The 27,134-nt window shown below is 47.9% G+C and overlaps 1 protein-coding gene across 1 annotated transcript; it reads left to right on the forward strand.

Moving 5' to 3' along the window:
* Window positions 1-1,430: 1,430 nt before the first annotated feature.
* On the forward strand, window positions 1,431-22,992 carry TNFSF15 (TNF superfamily member 15). Its single transcript, XM_014893858.2, has 4 exons — window positions 1,431-1,728; window positions 8,972-9,023; window positions 9,758-9,805; window positions 14,868-22,992. Exons 1-4 carry the CDS (start codon window positions 1,552-1,554, stop codon window positions 15,293-15,295), a joined length of 705 nt encoding a protein of 234 aa, XP_014749344.2. The 5' UTR covers window positions 1,431-1,551; the 3' UTR covers window positions 15,296-22,992.
* Window positions 22,993-27,134: the final 4,142 nt, after the last annotated feature.

Genomic DNA, 27,134 nt, shown 5'->3' on the forward strand with positions numbered 1-27,134 from the left:
CCATTCTAGGATTCTCTCTTCTCTCCTTAAACCAACATGCTTTTCACTATTTCTTGCTTACTCTTTCATACTTTCTCTTTCCCTGCTGTCTTCCCTCTCTGCTCTGCTGGCAGGGATCCCGTCCTTGCTGTGGGCAGCCTCAGTCAGCCTTGCTGACCAAACCACGTGTTCTGCTCAGAGCATGACTTGTAGCTCTCCAGTGTATCAAGAGCTGCACCAAGTATTGCAATAGGAAGATTTTTTGCAGTGTCATTGAAGTGAGAAGAGCTGGCTGATTTTTTATAAGGGACAGGGATGTTATAGACAGCCTGGGACATGAGAAAATAGTTTTCTTTCTTTTATCTTATTTTTTTAAAGTCCAAATCTGAAATGCTTTTCACGCGGAGGTGGGGGGAACCAAACCCCCCTCACTAAAAAAAGTGTTGAAGTTTCCAGCCTGTTTCTCTATCCAGGGAAAAAGGAGAAGTTCCTGTACATGGCTTTGTGTGCACATACACATCAAAGAAAGTTTCTGTTTTAATGAGAACTTTCCCAGAGACAAAAAAAAAAATCCAATTTCAACAGTTTGGGCACATCTAAATGGCACCATCTCCATGCCAAGCACTTCCTAAATGAGTGGATTTCCTTGGGGAGGGTGGGTTGCTGCAGAGTGCAGGGAGCAAGGAAGGAACTTTCCTGAGATACAGGAACCCCTTCCAGCTGGACATCAGCAGAGAGTGTTCCTCCTGGCTGTGCAGAGATCACATCCAGATGCAGATCAGATCCAGAGGATCTCCACAGGCTGCAGTCCTTCTCCATCAGGGCTAGCAGCTGTCAGTCGAGGACGACTGACACCATTTTCCCCCCAAATTACAGTAAAGTCACACTTTTCCAAGTAACAATAATATGTGGGGTTTTTTTTGTTAAGATTTTTAATTAAGATGATTTGGAAGAAGATGAGCCTCAGAGCAGATGAACATCTGGTTTTGGGCCAGAAGTTGCAGAAGGTGCACGTTGAGCAAAGGGCAGCCTCTTGTGAATTCTGCTAAAATCGGGAGATGAAGCAACACTTCAGAGAAGCAGACTCCTTCTTTGGGGTCACTTGCTTCCCGCAGTCTCACCTTCCCCTAAAAAAGCCTCTTCCCCTTTCTCTGGGAAAGAAGAACCTGCCGGGCTGCGCTCGCCTCTGCCTCTCGCTCTGCCCCTGCTTCTCACTTTCACTCCCATGGGTTTCACCTTCCCTCCCGCCAGGCGGAAAAGCCAGCGGAGCTGCTCCAGCGCGGCAGCAGGGCTGATCCTGGTCCCACCCACCGGGACTTTCCTGGCTTCCTCGTGCAGGAGGGGGCTGGCAGGAGCGGCAGGAGCGGGCCGGGCAGCGCGGGCAGCCGCCGCTCCGCCGGTTTCTATTGTAGGCGGTGCATTCCTCGGGAGGGAGGGAGGCTCCGCGAGTGCGCCGGTGCCTTCCCACACTCGCACCGGCTCTTATTTAATGGGGGTCTCCATGCAGGGCAGGCGCCACAAGAGGTGCGGCCGTGCCCGGCTCCCTGGCTGGACGAGCCCGGCGCTGCTGCCATGGAGAGCGCGGTGGAGATGGGCCAGGAGGCTGCGGCTGCCGGGATGCAGCTCCGCAGGGACCTGAGGAGGATGCGCTGTGCGCTGCTGCTGTGCCTGCTGGCCGTGCTGCTGCTCATGCTGCCCATCGCGTACCTGCTGCTCGGCAACCTGCCCCGCTCTTGTGGCAACCACCAGGTAAGGCACGGACTCACCTGCGTCCGTCCCGCGCCTCCGGACGGAGCCTCTGCGCAGTTCTTTCGATGCTCTTTGTGAATTTCTCGTGTTCTTTTCGTGCTCTTTGGGAATTTCGCGTGTTCGAGGGCACGTGTGAGACTTGCTGTTGTGTTCCTTTTTCCTTTACACCGAGGATAAATCTGATTATTTGCCGTTATTTTTTAACTAACTCTGTCCCGCACCTCCGGACAGAGACTTTGTGGGGTTCTTTCAATGCTCTTTATGAATTTTTCGTGTTCTTTTCATGCTCTTTATGAATTTCTCCTGTTTGAGGGCATGCGTGAGGCTCGCGGTTGCATTCCTTCTTCCTTTACCCCGAGGATAAATCTGATTATTGCTCGTTATTTTTTAACTAACGGTTCCTTGCTTTCACTGAGTTCACAAGCAGAGTATGCGACTTTAAAACTTTTATTGCTTTGCTACAGGGAATGCTTAAAGAAAAATCACTGATTGCTGGAAATCAGTGTCTCTGCACTGATTCCTGCCAGATTTTTTTACGCTATGATTCATTTTCCTCCCCCCGTTTGGATTCAATCTGCGGTTTCCCCTAAGTGTCTGATTTCAGGAAGATCTGCAGATATCAGTGGGTCAGTCACCCGTCACTGGGCTGACAGCTCCAGCTTGGTGGATTATTAATTACTATTAATGCGAACTTCTGCAGAGATCTGATTTGAGACAATTAAGGGAGTCTGACCCGAAACTTTCCATCCCGTTTTAAACTCCCCCCTATAACTTTCTCTCAATCCAGGGCTCTTCTCAGCTCTTCCCCTTTGCCAGACAGCTACACTCACTTTGCTCCCAGCTCTTCAAACTTGTGCTGCTTCCAGCCCTCTTCCTGCTCCATTTCCCTGCAAGTGCCCATTCCCACGGCAGGCTGGGAGTTCAGCAGGAGTGTCCCGTGCTGTAGGTCTGCTGAATTAAACTTTGAATTTTAGCTTCATGTCTGAAATTCCCTAATTAATCAGCGAGCTCGTTAGGAGGTAGGGCCCGAGCAAGGGGGGCTGGTTTTGGTGGCCTCGAAGGCAGGTTTGGCACCTGGCTCACGTTTAGCCCGGGGTGTTTGGGGAGGGTGAGAGCCGCGCCTGTGCTGGTGGCTCCCGGTGCTGGCCCCGGGGTGACCCCGAGCTCCGGGTGCAGCATCCTCTGTCTTACCTGGTTCTAACCTGGTGCAGCCTCTCGGGTGTTAAATCTGGCGATTCCTTCGAGCTGCCATGCTGCCCTGCCCCGGTCACTGCCATCGGTTCCAGCTGTAGAAAGCCAGGCTGCCCTGCCTGCAGGTGCCGGAGCTCGGCTTTCTTCAGGGGCTGGGCACGTTCTGAGAGGATTTTGGGGGGGGGGCCTTCATTTCCAGAAGGGTGGAATTACGGCAGAACAGAGCATGGAGGAGCTTGAAAAGCTGGGTGCTGCTCGAGGTTGGAGGTAAAAGACACGAGGTGCTTTGGGCAGTCTCTGCTGCTGCTCTGGGTTTGTTCGTGTCCCACGAGAGCAGAACAGCTCAGTCTCGAAACAATCTCGGAAGAATAATAAAATGTTAACTTGTTTAATCAATCCAGCGTATTCCTGGCTCGTGACCCTATCGGCAGGGTTAGCAGAGTATTTTTCGGAGTGGGTTTGGTTTCTTAAGCGGAAAAGCGCAATGCAAAGCGTCGGAATTGCAGTGCTGGTGTGCATTCCCATGCACCTGCTCCCAATTAGCAACACGTAATGTTTCCACAGTGATGTAACGAGGTGATCAGGAGTTACAACCTCTGCGAGTCCCAGCGAGGAAGAGGAAAGTCATCGGGGCTGGCAGGGTGCCCGGGGTGCCGTGGGAGGAGCTGCCCTCCGCTGAGTCCTGCCTGTTCCCGATGTTTCATTCACTCTTCTGCTCTCTCTGTTCATCCGTGTGGTCCAGCAGGGCAGCACACAGGGGTGGTGTGTCTGCCTGTGTGCCTGGCTGGGAGTTCCATAAGGAGCCGGGAGCCTGCAGGTTCAGCGTGGTTGAGTCCCTGGGAATAGTTCTGGGCGTAAAAGTTCTCAGGAAAATGTCTAGATGACTCCGTGCTCATGTGCCCCATTGCCAGCTCGGATCAGGAGTTTTGGGACCAGCCTCGTGTGGCAGAGCTCTCTGGGGCACTGGTTTTGGGGTGGGGGTGCCCTGGGCGCTCTGGGTTGAGTGAGCAGCCCCAGTTTGCCCCAGATAAGAATTGGCCTCCTGACCTTGCAGCCCAGGGGAAGAGTCCCTGGCTGCGCCACAGAGCTCTGCCCACACACCATTGTCACCTTCCAGTGCTCTGGGGACAGTCCTGGGAGCAGGGAAGGGCTCAGCAGGTGAGGAGCAGATGGAATAAGTTCCCGAGTCCTTCCTGGAGCAAGGGGGAGAAGGGAAGCCCGGCAAGGTTTGTGCAACAGGGGAGTGTCCCTGGGCACGCTGCCACAGGGTGAGGCACCTTGGGCATCCGTGCCCTGCACGTGGTGGCACCTGGTGCCTCTGAAGGGATGCAGAGTCAGGAGGCCCAAGGGTGACCTTATCACTCTTTAAAACTCTCTGAAAGGTGGCTGTAGCCAGGTGGGGTTGGTCCCTTTCTCCAGGCAGCACTGACAAGGCCAGAGGACACAGTCTCAAGCTGTACCAAGGGAGATAGAAGTTGGGTATTAGGAAGAAGATTTTACAGAAAGAATAATAAATTATTGGAGTGCTTTGCCTGGGGAGGTGAAGGAGTCACCGTTCCTGGATGTGTTTAATAACAGACTGGATGTGGCACTCAGTGCCATAGGTTAGTTGAGGTGTTAGGGCATGATCTTGGAGGTTTCTTCCAACCTCATTTTACTGTGATACTGTGAAGTCACCTCTTGGGCTGGAGATGTCTCTTTCAGGAAGAAGCAGGGCAAGTTATGTCATTACAGCAACATGTGTGGGCCACCAGTGTTCTGTCTGTGTCATGGTACGATGCATCTTGAATGAATAATTCCAGTCTGGTGATGATTTTCCCTGGACACCTTCCAGGTTGCCTCCACTGCTCCTTTGGAAAGAGGAATCACTTTCTTTTGTGCTTCACTCCAGAGTGAGGAGAGGAAATAGGGTTTTTCAAACCAGAACACGTGGCTTGTGTTACTAGCAGGAAATTATATAGAGGCCATAGTGATGCCCTGCTGGAGGAAGGGCCATCCTTCCTCAAAGGAAAGCCAAGTTTCAGTCTGAGTTCCCAAAACCATCAATGGAATGGCACAGGAGAGCAGCTCTGGCTGCCTCAGCATCCCACTCAGCACAGCATCAAGTCCTCTGTCCTGGAGGAGCTGGTGTTTGGGTTTATTTTTTGTGGCGTCCTTGGCGTGTCAGGGCCACAAGCAGAGAGGATTCCAAAGCCTGTCCCAAGGGTTGGACGTGCAGCTGTGTGCCAAGGCTGTGCCATGCCAGCTGGCACTGGAGAAGGGACCTGCTGCAGAGCAGGAGGAAATAGAGAATCCCAGAGGCTTCACCTGGATCCTGCCAGAAAGCTGGCAACAAATCCCAGGAAAGATCTGCTCTCATGCTTGCCTGTAAAGGCAGAAGAAGCTCAAAAGGCTTCCTGATTTTAGGGAAAGAGAAATTCCTGGGGAGGAGCAGCAAGCACACCTGGATGGACCCAGGTGTTGGGATTCCCCTTCCAAAGCCAGCACCAGTTAAATCCCTGCCTGGCCACTGCTGCTGGATGCAAATGTTCTTTGTGTGCACATGCCTTGGGCACAGGCTTCCACTGGGCAGCAAAATATTCTGATGAAGCCAGTTTTTACTGGCACAGACCAGTTCAGACCAAAAATTCCTGGCCCAGGCCATGCAGCATCTCTAGAGTTAGAAAAACTTGGGTTTATGTACTGCTCATGACCTGCAAAGATCCTCCCTGTGAAAGTGCTGAAAATGGAGTGGATGGAGGAGCTGGGGGTGTTTTGCTTATCAGTCCCTCTGCCTGCAGTGCCAGCTGCTCTTCCCATGCCATTGGAGACCATGCCCTTCTTTTTGGGTTTAGCAATATCTGGATATAAATGCACTGGGGCTTTTGGGTATTTGTGGTAGCAGGAGCATCCAGAAGTGTTCTGCACACAGCAATCCCCAGGGTCATTAGAGCTGCCTGTGCAAACATCTCTGAGTCAGCTCAAGGTGGGATTTTCAACATCACTCAGTGCTTGGGCTCTCCACAGTAACCAAGGGGAAAATTGAGGCTGTGAACTTTTCAGTCACAGCTGAGCAAGAAAGGGAAAAGAGAGGAAAGCACTGATTGTGTGAATATTCTCTCTATTGCCTCGTGCTGCTCAGTTCTCCCTCCCCATCAATGCACAGCATCTGTGCCTGTTCAGGACAAGTATTCCTGACACCTGGTCATTATGCAGCATTGTCTGCTGCTAAAACATCTTCTGTAGGAGATTTATATTTATATTTATACCCTTATGAAATAGCACAATTAGGGAAATAAATAACAGCAACACCTTTGCCAAGCAACAGGATAATTTCACACCTTTCTCCATCCCCTGCTCTATCTGCTCTGTCCTTCAGCATCTCTGAATGCAGCTCCTGCACCTGGAGTTTCCAGCTGGATTTCTTAGGAAACAAGTAAATTTAGGTTTAAACAAAACCTTTTTTGTTATGTTTTGTAAAGAAGCAGAATTCTTCTTGCTCTCTTTCCCATTTTCCTGCCACCTGTTTGGATTGCAACATCCAAGTTTATACAAGGAACTTCAGCAGAAGTTAGGCTTCAAGTATGTAAACAGTTCTACAGAAGTTATATTTTTAAATGTAGATTTGGGATTGATTTTTTCACTGGCTGCAGAATCTTTAGATAATGGGATCACTAATGAGAGTTAGTCACTTGGGAAATATGTAGGAAACGTCACACAAGGAATATGTAAATATACTCCTAGGTGAATACACCTGGCTGAATGCAAGGGGAGTATGAAGGAAATCTTAATTCTGATCTTGTGCTTCCTACCAGGGCAGGGACAAGATCACCTGGCTGTGACTGAGTCACATCAACAGGGCACTCATGGTTACTCACCACAGCAAGCAGGGCTTGGAAAGTCCTTGCACATAATGAAAGGCTCAGAAACCTCCTGGACAGCACAGCACCAGTTTCCCCTCAGCCTCACACTGGAATTTCACACCACTCTCTGCCAGGAGGCTGCTGGGGCTGGGCCACACACTTGTGTACAGGTGGGCAAGGAAATTTAAAAAAAAATAAAAAACAAAACAGAAGGAGACTTTCCCCTACTGTTTTCCTTCTCCATTTTCCCCCAACACAGTGAAGCAACTATTTTAGAAATGACTGTTTTCTGCAGGAGCACACGGATGTTTACTTCCAGTAAAACATTAAACTATCTTTGGGTTTACTGGAGCAGCCAGCAGTCCCCAACCCCAGTCAGGCTGACTCTCCTTCCACAAACATTCCCCTTCCCCAGCCAATATAAATTATCTCTTTTCTCCTTCTCCTGCAGTGGTCGAAGCTGTGTAAGACACAGCCAGCAGGAGACGGTTTCAGCCTCTACATATTAATATTGTTTCAGCTTTTATTGGGCAAAATGCCTCAAATCCTTCTCTGTGAACTGACCAGGGGAGTTTATTGAGTTTATTCAGTGTGGGTTTGGTGGCTGCCCATAAAACACATCGTGCCAGTCCTGTGTGTCCCTGACAGACATTCTGGGATGGGGGTTCCTGACAGCCCCGAGGGTCAGCCCTGAGGGGTAGCACAACCCAGGCTGCTCCAAGGGCTGCTCCTCCCATCCCCGCGAGGTCAGATACAGGGGCAGCACCCTGTAGCACCCTCCAGCACCCCACAGCATGTCCCAGCATCCCTCAGCATCCCCCAGTATCCCGCAGCACCCTGCAGCATCCCCCAGCATCCTCCCTCTGGATCACTCTCTCTCCCTCTGGATCATTCTCCCCCTGGATCACTCTCTCTCCCCCTGGATCACTCTCTCTCCCCCTGGATCATTCTCCCCCTGGATCACTCTCTCTCCCCCTGGATCACTCTCTCTCCCCCTGGATCACTCTCTCTCCCTCCGGAGCTGCCCGGGGAGCCCCGGCCGTGCCTGCCCGGGTGACTCGGGAGGTGCAGCAGGTGACACAGGTGTGTGACAGGCACTGTCCTGTCCCTCTGGACTGCTCAGCGGCAGCAGGGCAGGGCCCCGGGCCGTGTCGTGCCTGAGGGCAATGGGAGTGTTCGGCTCCAGGAGGGAATTGCAGAGGAGAGGAGGGATGAGCCTTCCCCAGTGCGGGCTCAGAGCAGCAGAGCTCACCCTGCAGCTGCTCTCACATCTGCTCAGCTCCTGTCACCCAAAATTCCACAGAAGGAATTAGTCTGGAGTAAGACAGGTGCAGGACAAAAGGCAGGTGGAGCTGATCCCCCTCAGTCTCTGCTGGTGTTGTGGGGGACCCTCTGCTCCTGCAAAGGCTCAGACCTGCCTTGAGGAGAATCCCTCACTTTGCTCTGCTTGCTGTGCATGGATTGAGGGGCAGGAGAGGCTCCAGCAGCGGAGGGGCTCCAGCAGTGCTGGACACAGTCACATCCCTGGGATGGCTGATTCACACTGGACACTCTGCTGCTGCTCTCCCAGTTATGCCAAGGGCTTGTCCAACCTCAGAATTCAACAAACCTCCCCCTGGGTCCTGGAACCCTTTCAGAGACAAAGGCAGTTCTAAACCAACAGCAGAAACACCTTGCAAAGTGAAGCAAAGTCTTGTCAGGGCTCACCTATTTGACAAAAATCTCCAGCTGAACTGTGGTTACTGCTCTGCAAAGAGAGAGAAAGGACAGCAACACACACGGAGCTCTTTGGGGAAAAAAGGCCAATTTATTGTACAGACAGCCCGGATTTAAAGTGTGTTAGTGCAGCCAGGACAGGACAGGAGCTCATTGGACAATTGGGAAAAACATCCCTGGGACAGCACCTCAGGATGTGTCCCACGGGAAAGGCACCAGGGGTTAATGTTGGTGATGAATTTCACTCTGTTTGTCACCGTGTTCTCACCCTGGGAGACTCCTCCCTAACTGAAGCTGCAGTCAGCTTGTCAGCCTGGGAATGGAGCTGAGAGTCAGGAGAAATCCAGGCCTGGAAAGGATTTCCAAGCTGTAATTCCCCAGCTCTCTAAATGTGTGTGTCCACACTGAACTCACTGATATTCTGCAGTTATTCCACGTTCTGGGATAATTCCAACAAGACCCTCTGCGCTGACTGCCTGTAATTCTCTCTGCAGGTCACAGAGGAGAGGGGCTCTCGCTTTCTGAAGCAACGAGCAGTGGCTGCTGGTGAGTTTACCCCCTTTCCCCTCTGGGTGCTGCAGTCCCAGCACTCACCTCCCCTCTGCCCTCAGCACCCCAATCCCTGCCGAGACACCCCAGCCAGGGCACCCGTGGGTGAGAAGGTGCAGGGAGGTAACGGGGCCAGAGTGAGATGGGAGCATGTGTGACCTGCAGGCTGTGAGAGCTGTGCAGGCACAGGCTTCCCCCACTGCTCTGCAGGGTCAGTGGGACGCCCTGAACAAGCACAAGCACAGATTTGGGTGCTCCCCACACTTGCCCTCTGTTTGCCTTCCAGCATTTTCTGTGCCCTGTTGATGCTGCAGCAGGTCTGACAAACTCCCTCGTTTGCATTTTATTACCTCAAGGGTGTTAATAAGAGATGACAGCAAATAATTCCTGACTCAGACCTCTGCAGAAAGGGAGAGGGCCTGCACACATTTCCTCATGGGCATCCATCACCACTCACATTTTGTTGATTTAGGAAAGGTTCTTCCCCCAGAGGGTGCTGGGCACTGCCCAGGCTCCCCAGGGAATGGGCACGGCCCCGAGGCTGCCAGAGCTCCAGGAGCGTTTGGACAGCGCTGCCAGGGATGGACAGGCTGGGATTGTTGGGGGGTCTGGGCAGGGACAGGGGCTGCCCTGGGGGATCCTGGTGGGTCCCTCCAGCTCAGGATATTCTGTGATTTTATTATTGAACAGCAGCAAAGATCCTCACACCATTTTTTTCCCTTTTCCCTCAGTTACAGACACCCTTTCCAGTGCACAGAAGCCACGAGCTCACCTGACAGGTAATTCTTGCTCAAAACTAAAGCCTTTTTACAGCAGATGTTGTGTTTCAGTAACCTTGGTCCGGGTGCATCTGATAGGAGCAGGTGTTGCAGGAAACATGGGGAGCTTAATAATCAGCTTTGCCTTGTTGATCATGCCAGACTGAGTGCAGTGTGCCTGTAGGAAAGGGCCCAGAAGGAGACAGCTGACAGACATGTCACCACTTTTCCAAGCTGTTTCTTTCATTGAATGACCAGATTTTGTAACTGAACTAAAATAGGTGCCTGATGTCTCCGTGATATGCTGAATCTTCCAGAAAAGGCAGGGGAAGGAGCTCAATGAGCCCTTGTGGAGCAGTGAATTGGCAAGAATTACAAGTTTTGGAGCAAAATCAGGTCAAACCAGGCCAGTTTTATTTTATTTTTCTGCAAGGCCTAAGTCAGATCACACACACCATATTCCCATAAATCCTCCCCCCTGTTTTCAGGGAGATAATCTCTAACACATTTCAGAGCAAGCAGGGAAAGGGTAACACCAAGCTGAGCCCTCCAAGCCTTTTTGTTGTGCTAGGAAGGTGCCATCACAAAATCCTATCACAGAGTGGGCTGGCAGGCCTTTCCAAAAAGTTCCCATGCCTTTCCAAGATGTTCCCGTGCCTTTCCAAGGGGCTGCCAGCATCTCCAAGGTCCCCATCTCACCACTTCAGCCTTGAAGCTGTCACCACACCGAGGACATTACCCTGGGAACATCCCCCATCCTTGCCAGCTCCAGCCACGTGGAAAATTTCGGTATTCCCAGATAAAAGTTCCTATCTGGCTCCAGTGTGGTTGGAGTGAATGCCAAAGGCTTTTCCAGCTGGCCTGAGGCAATTTATCCCTCTCCAAAGTACAGCTCACTGCAGAGGCTTCCCCAACACCCCCAGTGCTGCCCCAGGATGCACTTTGGAACTTGAAAGATGCAGGAAGTGCTGGGATGCTTCTCTCAGAGCTTCCTGCAGAGTTCAACCCAAATTCACCCCCAGGGTTCAATCACTCTTCAGCTCAGGGCTGATGTATTTCCCAGCAGAGTTTTCTTTCCTTAATCCACAAAGTTCCTGTGAACATCCTCGGTGCCTTTCCCTTTGGCTCAGGGGTTTCTGGAGCTCCAGACCTGACCTGTCCCTGTCCACAGTCACATCTTTGTTTAAGTGCAGGTTTTAAAGAGCAGGAGGACCATGTCTGCTACTGTAAGATTTGTTTTTTCGAGTGCCCCATGGCAGAGGGATGCAGAGGCTCCAGTGACTCAGAGGAGCAGCCAAAGCTCTGTTCTGCCGCTGGGAACTTCCCTGGGTTGCACAAAAGCCCAGCTGCCACAGGGAAACACCCAACAGTTTTTTTCAAATTTCCTCAGCCCCTGTATTTTCAAAGATTCCTTTGCCATCATTCCCAGGCAGCTCCCCTGGGACTGTGCCCATCCTCTTTGGCATTCCACCCAGGGCCAGTCACTGCTGGCCACAGAGAGGTGCAAGAAAAGGGGAAAGTTAAGGGAATTTTCTCTCTCTGTTTCTGTGCTGTGCTATGTAGTCATCAAGGAACCAAATATCTATGGATTATCTTTGGCCCTTTTTTAGCCTGAACACATTCCTGGTGCTTCTCCCTATGGTAATGAGTTTCCCAGCTTAACAGCTTTTTGCAGGCACAAAATATTTCCTGTTATTTTCAACTCTGTGCATAATGATTGCTTGGGCTCCACCCTGGTTTTCTCTTCTCAGAAACCATGGCTTGTGCACGGAAAGTGTAGAAGGAATAATTATTCTCCTGCTCTCTGTTACATTCCCCCACCTCAGGTGCCTTTTTCAACATGAAGGTGGCAGACTACAAATCCTAAATTGTAGCAAATCTCTTCCACACCTTTATTCTGTCTTCTTCTAGTTTTAGGCACATCTATTGTGAAGGTGAGAGCAGAGGAGTGAGAGGAATGAGAATTAGACAGAGTTCTTTGGGAATGCACTGATTAATTGGCAGTAGCAGAATAACTCCGTGTTTTGGTGTCTGTTCCTTTATGATAAATGTTCCAGCTGCTCTTGGCCTTTTTAACTCACACTGAGAATTTTTATTCATCCAAACTGGAATGGAGATGTCCCCTCCCTGCAGACTGTACCTACTGAGATGTGCCAATACCCAGCTCAGACTTCCCTCCAACCCCATTTTCTCCTGTGCATTAATGTTTATTTGGGGCTTTTCCTTGCCTTGCCATCATCCCCTCCCCATTATTTGGTTGGATTTGGGGTCAGGATTCAGGACAGGGCCTGTTCCTTTTTGTCACCAGCCTGTGGCACAGTGGGTGACCAGTGCTGCAGGACCTGGCTCATGCTCCTCGTGCTGCAGTGGCCCCAAACCCACCTCTAAATGTGAGCAGAGCATCATTTCTGCTTCCAAATTACCTTTATTAAATCCTCAGGGCATGAACTCGAGCAGCAGAGCACGTACAAACACAGGACCTTGCACCACCACAGGCTCCAATCTCTTGCTGAGACTCAGAGTTTAAGATTAGGCTCTCCCTAAACCCCACAAATTCAGCACAAAATATATCCCAAATCTGACAGGCAACAGGGATTCTCCAGCAAGGGACTGAACCAAAAGGGATTTGGGGACAGGAGAATTAAAGGATGCCAGAAATCTACAGTGTGTGAGAAAATAGAAGGAACTGAGGCAATGAATCCCTTATTAAAAGCAGATTTTAATTCCTTCAAGAATTAGCATCATAGGTATATCTGCAGGAAGTAGAGCTCTAGAATGTAGGAAATAAATAAATAAATGACAGGTACAAAGTGCAGCTGCTGCTAGAAGATGAGCTGTGCTGTATTAAAAAGAACTTGAACATTCATTTTATTCTCCTGACTGTTACTGAAAGCATGGGGAAAAGTAATTAACTTGAAAATAGAGAGCATCTATAGAGGGAGGTTCATCCTAAGAGGGAGGTTAAAGCTGTGAAACTTGACTAATTCTACAAGTTAGGAAGTCATGTAGTTCATTTGAGATCTTACCATATTCTATAACTAATAAAATCTATTTTATAACTAATATAAAAATTCATTGTGGGATTGAGTGTCACTGACATTTGAAAAGTGTCATTCTACAAGAAAAGAATATTTCACAGGCAGCTTCTCTTCAAGTTTCCCCCAAAATTCCAGAGATGGAATAGAGCCCAGGACATTTTCTGGAAGTATTCTGATCTTTCCTTATCCTTCCCACCTCAAACACGATTTCCTCTGCTCTCTGAGATGTGTTGCTCCAACTTAGAGTGATCCAAAGCTGGCTGAGCTTTTCCCAGGATTCAGAGCAGTCCCTAAACCGAGGGGGATGTGGATGAAGGCAGACCAGGGGCACTTGCACTTTCTTTTATTCCCCTCTGTGTCAAAGCTCCATTGTCTCTGACCCTGTAATACTTCTGTAATTTAGCTTTCCTTGCTGCCTCAATCCCTGTCAGTCTTCCCTTTCAGAAATACCTTCCTCATCCATTTTTCCTCCTGAGAAAAGATCAGAAGGATTTGATCCTTCAGCAGCACTTAAAAAGAAAGGGCCGTTATTTTGTTGTGCTGCTCAGAGAATATAAAAGGAATTGCACTCCTAACACCTTCCTGTCTCCTCATGGATTATTTATTGTTGGAAAAGAGGGAAAGAGATGCCACTGGGACATGAGCACATTCCTTTTCCTGAGTCTCATTTCACCCAGGCAAGACCTAATGGGGTTATTGCCAAGTGAATTCCAACCTGCATTCCATTTGCCACCCTTCCCATGCACACACCCCACCTTCCCCAAATACTGAATAAAAATCAACTTTGAACATTAACATAAGCTCATTAAAAAGGTCTCTGTTCCCTCAGTCTTTTCTAATCATTCATTTTCCAGGTTCATTTTAATACCTGAGATAATCTTCATGGTTTTTATCCTCTCCTTCCCACTGCTGCTGTTTTAGCCCAACAGTTTTATGTACCAGTTAGTAAAGAGTGAAAACAGCTCTTGCTTCCCTGAAGAAAAGCATGCAAGGGTTGGGGTTTATTGTCCTGTCTGTTGTGTGTCAGAAATCAGAGGTGAAGGCAATAGGGCAGCAATTCCCTAATTTTTCCCCTGCAGCCTGGGAAGCATCCCCAGCTTGGATCAGACTGATGCTGGGGTCAGCACTGGAGCTCTGCTCTGCTGGTAAACAGCTCACCACAAGATTGGGAAGAAAAAGTCTGGAGGAATGTTGAGGCTGACTCCACACGTAGTATTTTGTTCCAGAAAAGTGTTAAAGAAAGAAAAAAGGCAAAGAGAGGGATAAAAAAATCGTTTTAAATATAATGTGTTGCTTTGGAATTGGACGTCTTGAAACACAGTGGGTTCTTTGGGGTTTTGCTAAAATCCAGTGACCCTGGAAAACCAAAAGCAATTCTACAAAAGTCATTGAGAGCACTCAGGAGGAGAAGCTCGAGACAAGGGCTGAGAAACCCCAAACCCCTTAAGAAGCTTGGCAGGAAGAGAAGTCCAAGTGTCTCAGTGCTTGGGGACACATCTGGTGACCAGTGAGGACATTTTGCAAGCTCAGCAGTGTCTCTCTAAGAAACAGAATTCCCTACTGAAGGAAAAGATGGTTTAGAATTTCCTTTTCCTGTCCCCAACCCTTAGATACAAGCACGGTACAGCTGTCCCAGTGCTGGTGTCACCTAAGGACAAGGTTTGACTCTGGAAAGGGGTGAGATGGGAAGGTGAAGCCATCTCCATTGCTCCCCAGTGCCAGGACACTGAGCCTTGAGGAAGGACAGCTCGTTCTTTGGGGTCTGACCCACGAAGAGGGGTCAAGATCTTTCCACTGTCGAGACCTTCCTAAATCACCCTTGGCTTTCAGTGCTGACAGCTCAGACCTGTGGGCACCCTGGAAAACACCACTGCACAGTTGTCCTGCAGCCCAGTCAGCTCAGCTTTCAAGCTGTGAAATAAGATCATTTCTGCCCCAGCATTTTAATTCCCTCTCCCTTTTAGAGCAGAGATTTGGTGTTACACCCACACCCCTGGCTGTGACAAACTCACCCACCCTCCTGTCCCTCTCTGTCCCCCCTGCAGTGAAGAAGCAGGACCTGGCCAGTGCTGTGGGGAGCCACCTGCCCATCCTGCAGTGGGAAGACAAGCGAGGTTTGGCCTTCACCAAGAACAACCTGAGTTACTCCAGCAGCGCTCTGGTGATTCCTGTGTCTGGGGACTACTACGTGTACGCCCAGGTCACCTTCCGAGGGCCCGTGGAGAGCGGCCACAAGCCCAGCTCTGTCACTGAGATCATCACCAAGGTCACTGACAGCTACCCCGAGCCCACCCAGCTGCTGATGGGCACCAAGACCCTCAGTGAGAACGGCAATGGTTGGTTCCAGCCCATTTACCTGGGCGCTGTGGTCTCCTTGGAGGTGGGAGACAAGCTGATGGTCAACGTGAGTGACATCAAGCTGGTGGATTACACCAAGGAGCACAAAACTTTCTTTGGGGCCTTTCTGCTGTAGGGCTCTGGCAGCAGCTGCTGGGAGATCCCTCCAGGGTCATCGGGGGGACCTCGTTGGACTTTGGCTTTGTGGGCGCGTGTTGGGGTGAGATTTCTGCTGTTTTCCTTCTTCTTCTTCTTCCTCTTCCTCTTCCTCTTCCTCTTCCTCTTCCTCTTCCTCTTCCTCTTCCTCTTCCTCTTCTTCATCTTCTTCTTCTTCTTCTTCTTCTTCTTCTTCTTCTTCTTCTTCTTCTTCTTCTTCTTCTTCTTCTTCTTCTTCTTCTTTTTCTTCTTCTTCTTCTTCTTCGTCTTTGTTTTCTTCTTCTTCTCCCCTGCAGCTCACTAGAGCCTTAATGTAATGGGTAGGGAAAGGTGAAGCTGCAGGTTGAAGTGAAATAACCCTCCAAAAAAAACCACTAACTTAAAAAAAGAAAAAAACCAAACCAAAAAACCCCAAAAGAAACCAAAAACCAAGAACACAACAAAAAACAAACAAACAAACAAAAACAAAAACAACCCCCCCCAAAAAACCAAACAAATAAAACTGAAACCAACCAAAACAAAACCAACCCAAAAAAACCCCAAAACAAACAAACAAACAAACAAACAAAAGCCAAAACAGAAAGATGAAGGTCCTATTTGAGGGAAAACAAAATGTATTTTTGAAAGCAAAAGTTGAAAGTTCTTCAAAACTTTGTAAGCTAAGAGGGAATGGTTGATACCTGTGGGTAGGAATTTTCATCTTGACCTTTGAGCTAGGCTATGTCACTAATTCCACCTTCAATGTACAATTTCCTCAACTCCAAAAAAAAACAAAAAAAAAGGGGTTTTGAGCTTTCTCCAGCACTTCCACTATAGTTTTGCATGACCCTTCTTCAGATTCTCATTTCTAAAAAGTAATTACTTCTCATAATTTCCTTATTAATAGATTTACTCAGTACTTTGCACTAACAAAAAGCTCAGGTTAATTATTAACTGCTTAATTAATCCCTTCCAACTTTCCTGTAAATTAGATTAAAATTATATCTTGTACTTTGCAGAAACTACTTGAGATTTTTGGTTTTTCCAAAAAATTTTTTACAGTTCTCTAAGTCCATATACAGCCTCAAAGTGTTCTGGAAAAGGTCTAGGGAACACACGAAACACTTTCTGTTTCAGCATGAAAGTGCAATGTCCCTTCCAGGTCCTGACTTTAGGATAACAGAAAGAAAAAAAAAAAACAAGGAAGAGACACAGAGCAAAAATTTTGCACACTTTTAAATCAGCCACCAAAATTGTAGGAGAAGACCTCTGCAATGTTTTGCTTTCCGTTATATTTAATGCAAAGCAAATGCAACTAAAGAAATCACTACTCAGGCTCCAGCCACTGCTGATGGTGGCCCTGAGCCCAAGGGACTCCCCAGCCTGGCCCCGGGTGAGGGTTGGCCTCCAGCTGTCCCCACACAAGGCAAAAAATCCAAAGACACGACCCTGGTGGAGCTCGGGGGTGTTTAACTCCCCACCTTGCACTTATTTCCATAGACCTTTCTGCCTCTCAGGGAGTTTCCCATTTTTCCCTCCCCTCCTGCAGCAAACACATCTCAGGATCCTCCTGGATTTGGGCTTTATATCCTGAACATCCCTGAGTTCTCCCAGCCAAGCGTCCATCCCCAACCACCAGGCTGCCCTCTCTGCACCTCTTCCCCCTCACCTCCTTGGATTTCCTCCATTTTGACACTTCTTGCCCAGAAATGCCAGCAAGGCTTTGTTGCCTGAGCTGATGTTTCCACTCAAAGCCGTGGTGGAGCCCAAAGTGCCCCCATCAGTGCTGGGGAGATGCTGAGGTGGGCAATTGCAGCCCTGGGGGCCAGGGGTTGTGTCTGGAGAGCTGAGCTGGGCAGAGGATTTGTAGTGGAGACAATCCCACGTGTGACCCTGCAGCTTTGCCCATGGCAAATCCCTTCCCACCAATAAAGGAGATCGTTCCTAGCTCTGGGAAGAGCTCCTTGAGCTGACAAGAGCTCAGTGGAGCAGGGAGAGAGGCCAAGGAGATTGGGAAGGGGGAGAGGAGCAGAGCAGGAGGGGGAAGGATCTCTGTGTCTTCATGCCTTGGTGTAAGGACCTTCCAGCTGCCATGAGCACTGGCAGGTCTTTTGTGGTAAATCATCTCAAACAGCAGCTTTTTGCCCATTCTTCCCTATCCTGCAATTCCTGGGTCCCACAGTCTCAGTCCTCCCCTGTTTTAGGCACATCACAACAGCCAGGACGTGGCCACCCTGCCCTGCCCTCTTTTCCTCTGTGAGTGTCTTCTTGCTTCCAGATTTTCCTTGAGTCTCATCACTGAGTGTTGGCCCCTGGCACAATTCTGCCTATTTGGGGACATTGACAAATTCCCTGCACCAAAACCTCATCCCAGTTTGGCTTCCCATCCTTTCTTCCACATCTCAGCTGTCCTCTTGATCCCTTGCTCCTTCCTGCCTTCCTGGCCCTGTCCATTAGGTGCAAGGACACTTCTTTATCCAAATGCCATTTTTTAAACTCAATTTCTCCAGCGCACAAAGAAAACTGACATCTCAAAATAGGTTTGGATTGGAAAAAGCAAATCTAATTATCCTGCAGGCAGATGGAAACACTCTGAGTCAAGGGATCCTCTTGTGTCTTTATGATCCAGATCACTTCCATCCTTGAGTCCTTATTCCTACTTCATCTCCACCTGCTCAGCCTATTTTTTTAAGCTGGATCAGGAGCAGTTATTCCCCAATTCTCCATTCAGTGCTTAGCACACACGACCTCAGCCTTGTTCTGGTGATCCAGCTCCTTTCCAGGGCTCTTCTTCCTGCACAGAGACCCCCCCTCCACCCGGGTAAAACCTGGTGAAATCCCCCACTCTTGGCACTTCTAGACAAAATTATTCCCTGTGAAACCCTGAGACTTTCCACATCTCAGATTTTGTATTCCCTCAACACCTCACGCTGAGTCTATGATCCCTTGGTTGTGTGTGCCCAAAGCAGGGTCTGAACTCATGAAAACACAAAATCTGCAGCTTTTGGAATATGTAGAGCACTTTAGGTGACCAGCACATAAAACAACGTGGTCAGTCTCATAAAGGAAGATTTGAAATCTTCTTTCCAAGACAGGTGATTCCCAGGAATTAGGCAGGAAATCTGTGAAATGTAAGATAGGGTGAATTTGGTTTATCCTTGGAGGAAAATGGAGGGGAGAATCTCTCTGTTCTGGCTAATGACATTAATTCAGAGACCATCTCTTTTCTACAAATGAGCTGATGGTTCTGAGGGCACAAGGCAATCCCGACAGGCTGGGACAGCAGATTTCCAGGGAAACACTGTCCCAAAGCATCATCACTTAATCCTGGTGTGCTGAACGAAGGGAGCAGTGAGGGCTGGGGGAGAGGAGAGGGGAATGCAACATTTGGCATTCTAAGAGCCTTCTGTGGGATATGCACACACATATATTTTATGTTTTTTTGGTGGATATTCCATAGAAATTCCAGGAAGCCCATTGGCAATAATGAGTCTTTTCTAGCACATAATTTGTGAAGATGAATTTCACCAGCAAAACGTTGCCTGCTGCAGCTCCATTCCATGTGTGATTCTCCTGATCCATAATCCATAGGAATATTTATTTTAGTCCAGTTAGAGCTTTTGCACTCCATTACCCACACCAGTTTAGAGCAGATTTAGCACACATTATATAGGACATAAAACAATATATGTGGCATTGCTTGTTTTAAAGTGGTGCAGGCATATTGATCCCCATGTATCCTCATGGAAATTCTCTTTATTCCCTTTTTTCCCCCTTTTCAGTGCTAATAACGTTACTGTAACAGTGACCAGCACATAAATAAGTGTTCAGGGACTGATTCTGGCCGTTTTATATTAGATATTCCTCCACAGAAGTCAAAGACATGAAGTCAGAGTAAAGCCACTTTAGTGAGACAAAAATCAAGCTCAAAGGGAAATATATCCAATAGACTGAACCTAAACTGAGATGTGGGTTCTCAGATGTTTTTTTGTCAAAAATGTTAAATAAGGACATGAGCGTTCTCAGAAATTTGTGTTTGTTGGGTTAGAAAATGTAAAGCATTTCTGGAGATGTGAAAATGCCCAGGCATCAGCATTTTCAATTAAATGAGAAGCTGATGACATCTGGTCATGGGAAACAGTGACCTTAAAGTATGTGGTCAAGCTGAACATGTGTTTTTTTTCGGGAGGTTAAAACCATTTGTGAAACTGAAACCATTATCAGAAAAGAAAAAAAAAATCTGGAGGAAAAAAGGGTGAAATAGGCATCTTGGGCTAAATAAGGTAAAACATATGATTTCAGGTTTTGAGCCTTCAATTTCTTAGGAAAAAGAACCCGAAAGCACTTTTCAGAACAAAACCATTGAAAGAAGAAGTATCAAATTATTATTATTTTTTAACAACTCTTCAAAATATTCTGGATCTTAGGAGTTGTCTTCTTCCCTAATCTCTTTCTTCCCTCACAAAACTAACACTAAGTGCAACCCAAATTCATCAGAGTTCATTACCTACCACTTCCTTTCCCCTTAAAAGCTGAATATTGATAAATAAGCATTAATTTTCTCTCCATGTACGTGCAGAAGTAAATTTAGTAAATTTTAATCCGGGTATAAAGAAAACAGCTCCAATCCTGCCAACATTTATTTGTGCTGAACGTAGCCCTGAAGGGGATCGTGGTAAAAACCAACTCCTGGATGAGAGGAGTAAAATCTGCATGCCTCAAATTAAAAGTGGATAGCAAGTTTTAATTGTGTTTATCCTCAGCTCCACCATGGTTTGGAGCAATGTTTTCAGTCAAGGAGTGTCTGCAGGGACTGTCCAGCACAGAGGTGTTGGCAGGATCAGTGTCCAAGGGTGTCAAACATCACCCAAAAAATGCTGCTGAGATGATTTTGGATGTGACAGGGCAGGGGCTGTGGTGAGCAAACCTCTCTACAAAGGGGGTCCCCAACCAAGCCCAACAGATTTAGGAATCCAATTGAAAATTTCAATACCAGGATTTTGAAGGAATCTTGTCTTTTCACCCCTCTGTGGCACAACTGACCACCCTGTCCTTTGTTTTATTTATCTTGTGAGTGGCCCATCATTTCAGATGAGAAATGAGGAGAGAATTCATTCTTTAGAAGAATCAGAAAATGTCAAGGATCTTTGCCCCGATGTGGGTGTTACACACCAGTAATAGCATGTTGCTATTGTAAGGGATTTTCTAAATGGATTGTCTTTTGTCTTGTGCCTGAGCACTGAGATGTATCTTTACCACAAGAACTGACTTAGCTTCTTTATATATTCCCAAGTTTTATGACAATAAAAATGCAACTTAATGAATGTGACCACTTTGGATCCCGGTCCCCTTTCCAAAACACTAATCACAATTAAAGTGATCAGTTAATGCAGCCAGGCAGTGCTGATGTATAAGAAACCAGTTTGATTGTGTGTAAATGTGTGAATAATCATTATTCTATGCAGTCAGAGGTCCCTCAGCAGAGTGAAGTCGGGTCCAGACTTTCCCCTGGGAATTTAGAGACACTTACCCTTCAGAAGGCAAAAATACACAAAACCACCTCAGCATTTTGGGAATTCCGTGTTCCTAATTGCCCAGCTCCTGGCTGACAGGCACAAAGTGAAGGCAGCAGAGCCCTGGACACCCCTAACCCTGTTCTAGCTCCAGCTTTGCTGTCCTTACCCTCCCAGCAGAACAGCAGCATCCCCTGGATATTCATTCCTCATCCTGGCTGCTGTTATCTTCAGCTCCTCTGCTGCCAAGAATGCAAATTCCTTTCTTTCCACCAGCAGAACTGAGAGGCATTCTCCCATTTGCCATATTATTTCTTATTGTCAAAATGTGTTTTGTTTTCCTGGCTTGAACTCGGAGTATCACATCTAAATTGCTTCAGGAGAGGTTTCTGGGGAAGGGCTCTGTGCTCTGGCTCCAGGAAGATTTTCACTGGAATACTCTGATGGAGGACATTCATTTTCCTTGCTTTCTACCCACTTGCAAATCCCAGAGAGGTTTTGTTAACAGCTTCTTAGATCAGCCAGGAGTTGATTAGACAGTGGGAATCAGGCTGCTTTCCCCTGTGACACCAAAAGATGCAATTGGCTGTTAATGTTGTTTCTTGTTTGTTTTTTAATCCAATATCTACCTCACACTTAGCAAAAGCAAAACAGAATTTTACTATTATTATTTTCTGTTTTAACTTGAGCAGAGAATTCAATTTCACTGCCATTTTACTCTGTGCTTTGCACATTCAGGGTAATAACTTGAGATTCTTTGTGGTCTAAACACACTGAGTATGAGCACTGTGCTGCATTTTGGCTTCCTTTAATCACATTAAAGGTGTCTGCTCTCAATAAATCCAGGCTCCCTCTCGTGAGTGGAGGGGGAGAGAGGCACATCCCTGGAAGGCTGCACATCCTGGGGAAGGTGGGGATAACAGAGGTGCTTCTCTCCCAGGCTGCAGAGGGATTTTTGTGGTGTTTTTCTGGGTAAGGATGACCCAAGCACCTGGTGAAAGGGACAATCCCACTGCTCTCACTCTGGGGTGGGTGGATAAATCCTTGTGGGGAGGATTCCTCCAGGGTTTAATGCTGAATACACACATGGACACATGAATCCTGAGGGGACACTCTCATCCTGGAAGGTTCCTCCAGGAAATCCATCCTGCAGACAGGACAGTCCGTGCAGGATTGGACATTGCCAGCTCTGCCCTGTGACACCACAGCTGGATTGATCCTCTCAGCTTTGTCCCCCTGTTCCCAGCTGGGACAGGATCCCAGGGAATACATCCAGCTTTGGGGTTTTCTCTTTGTCCCCATGGAGCTGAGACAAACTGGAAGGGATTTTCCTTCCCAGGAAGGTCCAACACTATAAAAACCCCCAGCTGATGGACAGGGATGTGTTTGCCATCCCCATCAGCATCCAGACAGCTTCCCAAAGGAAATGAGAGCTCCAATTCCATTTCTCTGTGGGTCCAGTTCTCTCCCAGAGTGTGAACTTTGCAGTGACACTTCCAAATAAATCCCTGTTTCCTGATTGCAAAGTCCTTTGGAACAACATAAAAAACGTTGCCAGGGAGATCATAACCCAGCTTATTAGGCAACATAAGTCAGCAGTGTTAGGGTTTTTTTTCTGAATTATGAACTAAAAGAACTTTCCAGCTGCTCTCATTCTTGCACAAATCTCTCTGTGTTCTGCCATTGATTGTAGAGTTTTATATTAAAACGTCAAAAAAAGGCACTGAAAATGTTTGCTGCATATTTATTGGTACTGTACATAGAGATGTCTTAATTTTATGGAAGAGAAATTGTAATATTCATGGTATAAAGTTTAGATCTATTATACTTGATGCTATTTCTTTGGGAAATTAAGTTTATAGATAGTTCTTTAAAATGTTCTTTATGTCTTAAAGCAAAAAAAAATAAAATTAATTGGATTCATATTTATTCCTGAGTGGTTTTTTATTCTAATATGTACCCACCAAGTGCTCTGTTCACAGTTGGGAAGGGCAGAGATTTCCCCATGTCAAAGTTTATCGAGTGTTATAAATGTGTAGGGTTGAGGGTTTTTTATATAAACTATTAATTCCATTCAGAATACACACAGAAAATTGTTAATCCTGCCATTTCCAGAGCAGTGAAATTAAACCCCATTCATGCAAGGACAAGGTTCAGACATTTCCATGAGCCTTTAAGGGCTTTAGAGAATTTTGTTCCAGTCTCATCTGATTGAGTAATTTTCAATTCCATAGGTTCCTTTTTTAGTCTCTAGACATAACTGAATCTCACTTGCATTTCTAAAGGTGCCCAAGTCTCATTTCTAAGAGTACCCCCTCAAAAAACCCCAAAAAACCCCAAAGATAAGTACCCTGCTTTTGAATGAAAAACTCTATTTAACTGCTTTTTACTCAACAATAAAGAGATTATTTAGTAAAACCTTGCTGTGTTTTGGGATTTCTTTAGAATTTCAGAACACTGGAACAGAACAGGATTTATGATTCATTAAATAGGCCTTTATGGGGATTAACCAAATTGCTAATTCTCACAATGGGCTCCACTGGACCGAGACCATCAATTGCTATTTCTGTAAACAGAAAAAAAAAAAAAATACAAAAGGGAAAAGTTAATTCTGTTTTCTACAGTAACAGATTTGGCTGATGGGTGTCAGCTAAAGGAGCAGGGCTGGCTCCAAGCTGGAATCTGGAATTTGGGTGTGAGCATGGATTCTTCCAGAGCCTGACAGTGATGGGCTGGTTCTGCCAGGGACCATCTCCCTTCCTCAGCTGATCCCAGAGTCTCAGCAGCAGGAATCACACCCTGATCTCATTTCTGAGCTGCACCAGACCCTGCTGGGCTGGAAGATGTTTGTAGTGTTCTCCAGAAGCAGAGCCTGGGGTTGGCTCCTGCACCAGCCCTCAGGGCTGGCCCCTCTCAACAGCTGGCACCAAACTCCCTGCCCTCCTGCCTCAGTTGATGAGAATAAACTCATTAATGGGATGTCAGAGCACTGCCAGGAGGGGAAGGGGCTCAGTCTGCCCTGCTGACTGCACAGCCCAGGGCTGGGCTCATCCTGCACACAGACAGGATGTGCAGGCACATTCCTGCCTGCAGGGGAAGGGATCCATCACCAGGCAAAATGCACCTGCCAGGGCATGGCCGGGTGGGAAATCACACAAAGCCCAGAGCTCCTTCCCTTCTCCCAGCAGTGAAAGCCTTCCAGAGGGGCACTGCTCGTGGCCTTCAGCAAGATGACTTCACTGGGTGAAGAAAAGGAAGTGGGCACCTGTATGGAAATCAGGGGAATCTCTAGAGCAAAAACAAGGAGATATGAAACAGCTTTTTGTTCCAGAAGTGAGGCTGTTGCTGTCTGCTGCCAGATTATCTGGTGAGAAGGTAGGAAAGGTGTTACAGCATCGGCAAAATTCCAGTATCTGTGTGCAAATCGGGAGCCTCACAGTCCCTGGGGCTCTCACTGGCTTCCCTTCAGAATTTTTCCCTTTGTAACTCTCTAATAGAGGAGATGGGCTAAGGAGGATGGAAAATTATTTTTTCTTCACCCATTGGCTGCAGCCAATTCTCACACAAATTCAAAGCTTTGGAGCCATCAGTGTCACACTTGGTCAATCCTATCCTGGCCTGGATCAAGAGCAGAGTGGCCAGCAGGACCAGGAGAGTCATTGCCCCTTTCTGGGGCACCTGGGGTGCTCTGTCCAGTTTTGGGTTCCTCACATCAAGAAGAACCTTGAGGGTCTGGAGCCCCAGGAGAGGCTGAGGGAGCTGGGAAGGGTCTGGAGCCCCAGGAGAGGCTGAGGGAGCTGGGAAGGGGCTCAGCCTGGAGAAAAGGAGGCTCAGGGGGGCCCTTGTGGCTCTGCACAACTCCCTGACAGGAGGGGACAGCCGGGGGGGTCGGGCTGTGCTCCAGGGAACAGGGACAGGAGGAGAGGGAACGGCCCCAGGCTGGGCAGGGTGGGCACCAGCAGGAATTTCCCCATGGAAAGGGTGGTCAGGGATTGGAACTGCCCCGGGAGGTTTGGAGTGCCCATCCCTGGAGGTGGCACTGAGTGCTCTGGGCTGGTGCCAAGGTGGGGATCAGTCACAGGTTGGACTCGATGCTCTGGCAGGGCTTTTCCAACATGAATAATTCTGTGATTGCTGACCCTCTATGGTCAGAAACCACAGTTCTGTATTTATTCATTAGGCAGGTTCTGTTGGGCAAATCTGTGAGTCCTTACCCGACTTCTCCACCACAACCCCAGCTTCCAGAGGACATTTACACACACATCCAAAGCCACGTGTGCAACCATAAACCATTTGTTCAGCAAGCACAGTTTAGTCTGGGATGATTTTCCTGCCTCAGTGGGATTCCACAAGGTCAAGCTTTTGGGCTGGAATTGTAGCAATGACACCCCCGTTTTTCAAAGAAATCTGACTTTATTTGTGCCTCTGGCAGGTTCCCAAGATGGAGCTGAGCAAAGCCTCGCTATTTTTAGGAAAATTGCTGGGTAAAGAAGAGTTGCTCTTGCACTTGCAACAGGGAATTTCCACATCCTTCCTTCCCAAAGAGGGCTGACAGCATCACTGGGTGGATCTCCCAAGGCATGAGGCAAACTGTCCTGCCACACCAACTCCTACCCTGGAAAATCCCAGCAGGAGACAGCAGGCTGGGCATGGCCATGGCAGCAGTGCCACCAGGGACTGCTCCCACCTGCCCCCCTCATCCTCCATCCCATGAGCCAGGGCAGGGCTCTGCTCACCCACAGCCAGAGCAAGGAGACACCAGGAAGGCTCCTGGGCCAGCCCAGGCTGTTCTGAGCTGGGCCACTTCTCCTCTTTCCCTTTAAGCAGCTACAAGCTGATGCCTTAAGATCTTACCTTTGATATTTTTCAGATCCTGCACTGCATTAGTGCATAACTCTGAACTCCACAGAGTTCAGCTCCCTTCTCACAAAATGTGAGCTCCCTTCAGACAAAACAATCCTAAGCCTGACAACCAAAGACACTCTCTGCCTCAGACTCCAAAAAGTACAAACAAAAGTGAATTGGGGGCAGAAAACTGAGGGAATGGGACTTCATTACCTGAAGTTGTAATTGGAGGATTAACACCTGATATGCAAACGGACTAAACTTACATCTGTCTGAAAAATTCCTGACCATTGTCCATCTTGGGTGTAACTTTGGGAGGCTTCATCTGCCCTCAATGTACCCCTGAAGGTCCTTCATTAAATATACTCACTTTTATCTAACTTTTTCTGGCCTCTATTTCTAGGTAAGCCCTCTCCAGGCATCAAAGCAAAGCTCCAAATACTAAAGCTCAGTGTCTTGATTTCATAATTAATGGGTTTATGCCCATTCTCTGCTAGAGTAATACCAATAATTCCTGTGTTGGGACTGTGGCTCCACAAGATAATCTCTGCCCACTTCTCCCTCTGCTATCCCTGCAGAAGGAACTGCATCCCCAGGTGCCCAAAGTCCCTCTGCTCACACACAGGACACCTTTCCTCTGCAGTAGATGATAAAAATTAGATTATATTATCTTCATTTTACATTATGGCCTGTCTGATGTCAGAGCTGGTAGAAACTAATCAATGCTCATACAATTAGGTTAATTTTTACACAGCTTGGAAATCAGCAGATGAACAACTTCACCTCAAGCATCACTAAACACACCCAGTCCTGTCTGAGAGCCCTTACCAGCCTCAGGAATCACTGCCCACATATGGGAATATTCCACCTCCAGTGGCTTCTCTCAGTTCAGGAGCAGGCAACATTCTGCCACTCAGAGCCAAAAGACCTCCAAGAATATTTTGATCTACTACAAGTGCAGTCCTGGCAGGGGGGAGCACACTCAGCTCAGGATTCACCTCAGCAAAATCACAGGTTGGTGCGAGGAGAGAACAGATTTAACGGAAAAACCTTTCCTGGGACATGTTTTTCCTGCTCAAAAACAAGGTTTGTTTTCAACATCCCTGCAAGAAGGATCTCACAGAGCTGCTTGCTGTGGCACAAGGGTCCCTGGGTGCCCTTTGCCAGGCAGTCCTGGCACATCTGTGCTTCCCAGTCAGCCTGCAGGGTCTGAGCACTGCCCCAGGAAACCAGAGCCTGGAGACCCTTAAAGACATAGGGAACATCCTAAAATACCAGGCCAGGGGGACATCGAGGCCAGGACTTGACCAGCAGTGGCAGGAGATGCTGCTGAAGGAGAGCAGGAGGGTGTGGGGACAGTTCGTTCATGTCCCTCCTGTCCTGTTGGCTCCACACTCACATCTGCCACAGCAATAATTCCAGAGGGTGCATCCAAACCCCTTCCCCTGCTGTTAAACTCACAATTAACAGCCTCAGCATTTT

This window comes from Sturnus vulgaris, chromosome 22 (assembly GCF_052056855.1).
Source record: "Sturnus vulgaris isolate bStuVul1 chromosome 22, bStuVul1.hap1, whole genome shotgun sequence".
In the NCBI taxonomy this organism is placed as follows: Eukaryota; Metazoa; Chordata; class Aves; order Passeriformes; family Sturnidae; genus Sturnus; species Sturnus vulgaris.

Excerpts from the sequence above, each read along its gene's own strand:
- TNFSF15 (XM_014893858.2), top strand. The coding sequence starts at position 1,552 with ATGGAGAGCGCGGTGGAGATGGGCCAGGAGGCTGCGGCTGCCGGGATG. Across the intron at positions 1,729-8,971 it reads GCTCTTGTGGCAACCACCAG|GTCACAGAGGAGAGGGGCTC; the intron begins GTAAGGCACGGA and ends TTCTCTCTGCAG. Across the intron at positions 9,024-9,757 it reads GCAACGAGCAGTGGCTGCTG|TTACAGACACCCTTTCCAGT; the intron begins GTGAGTTTACCC and ends CTTTTCCCTCAG.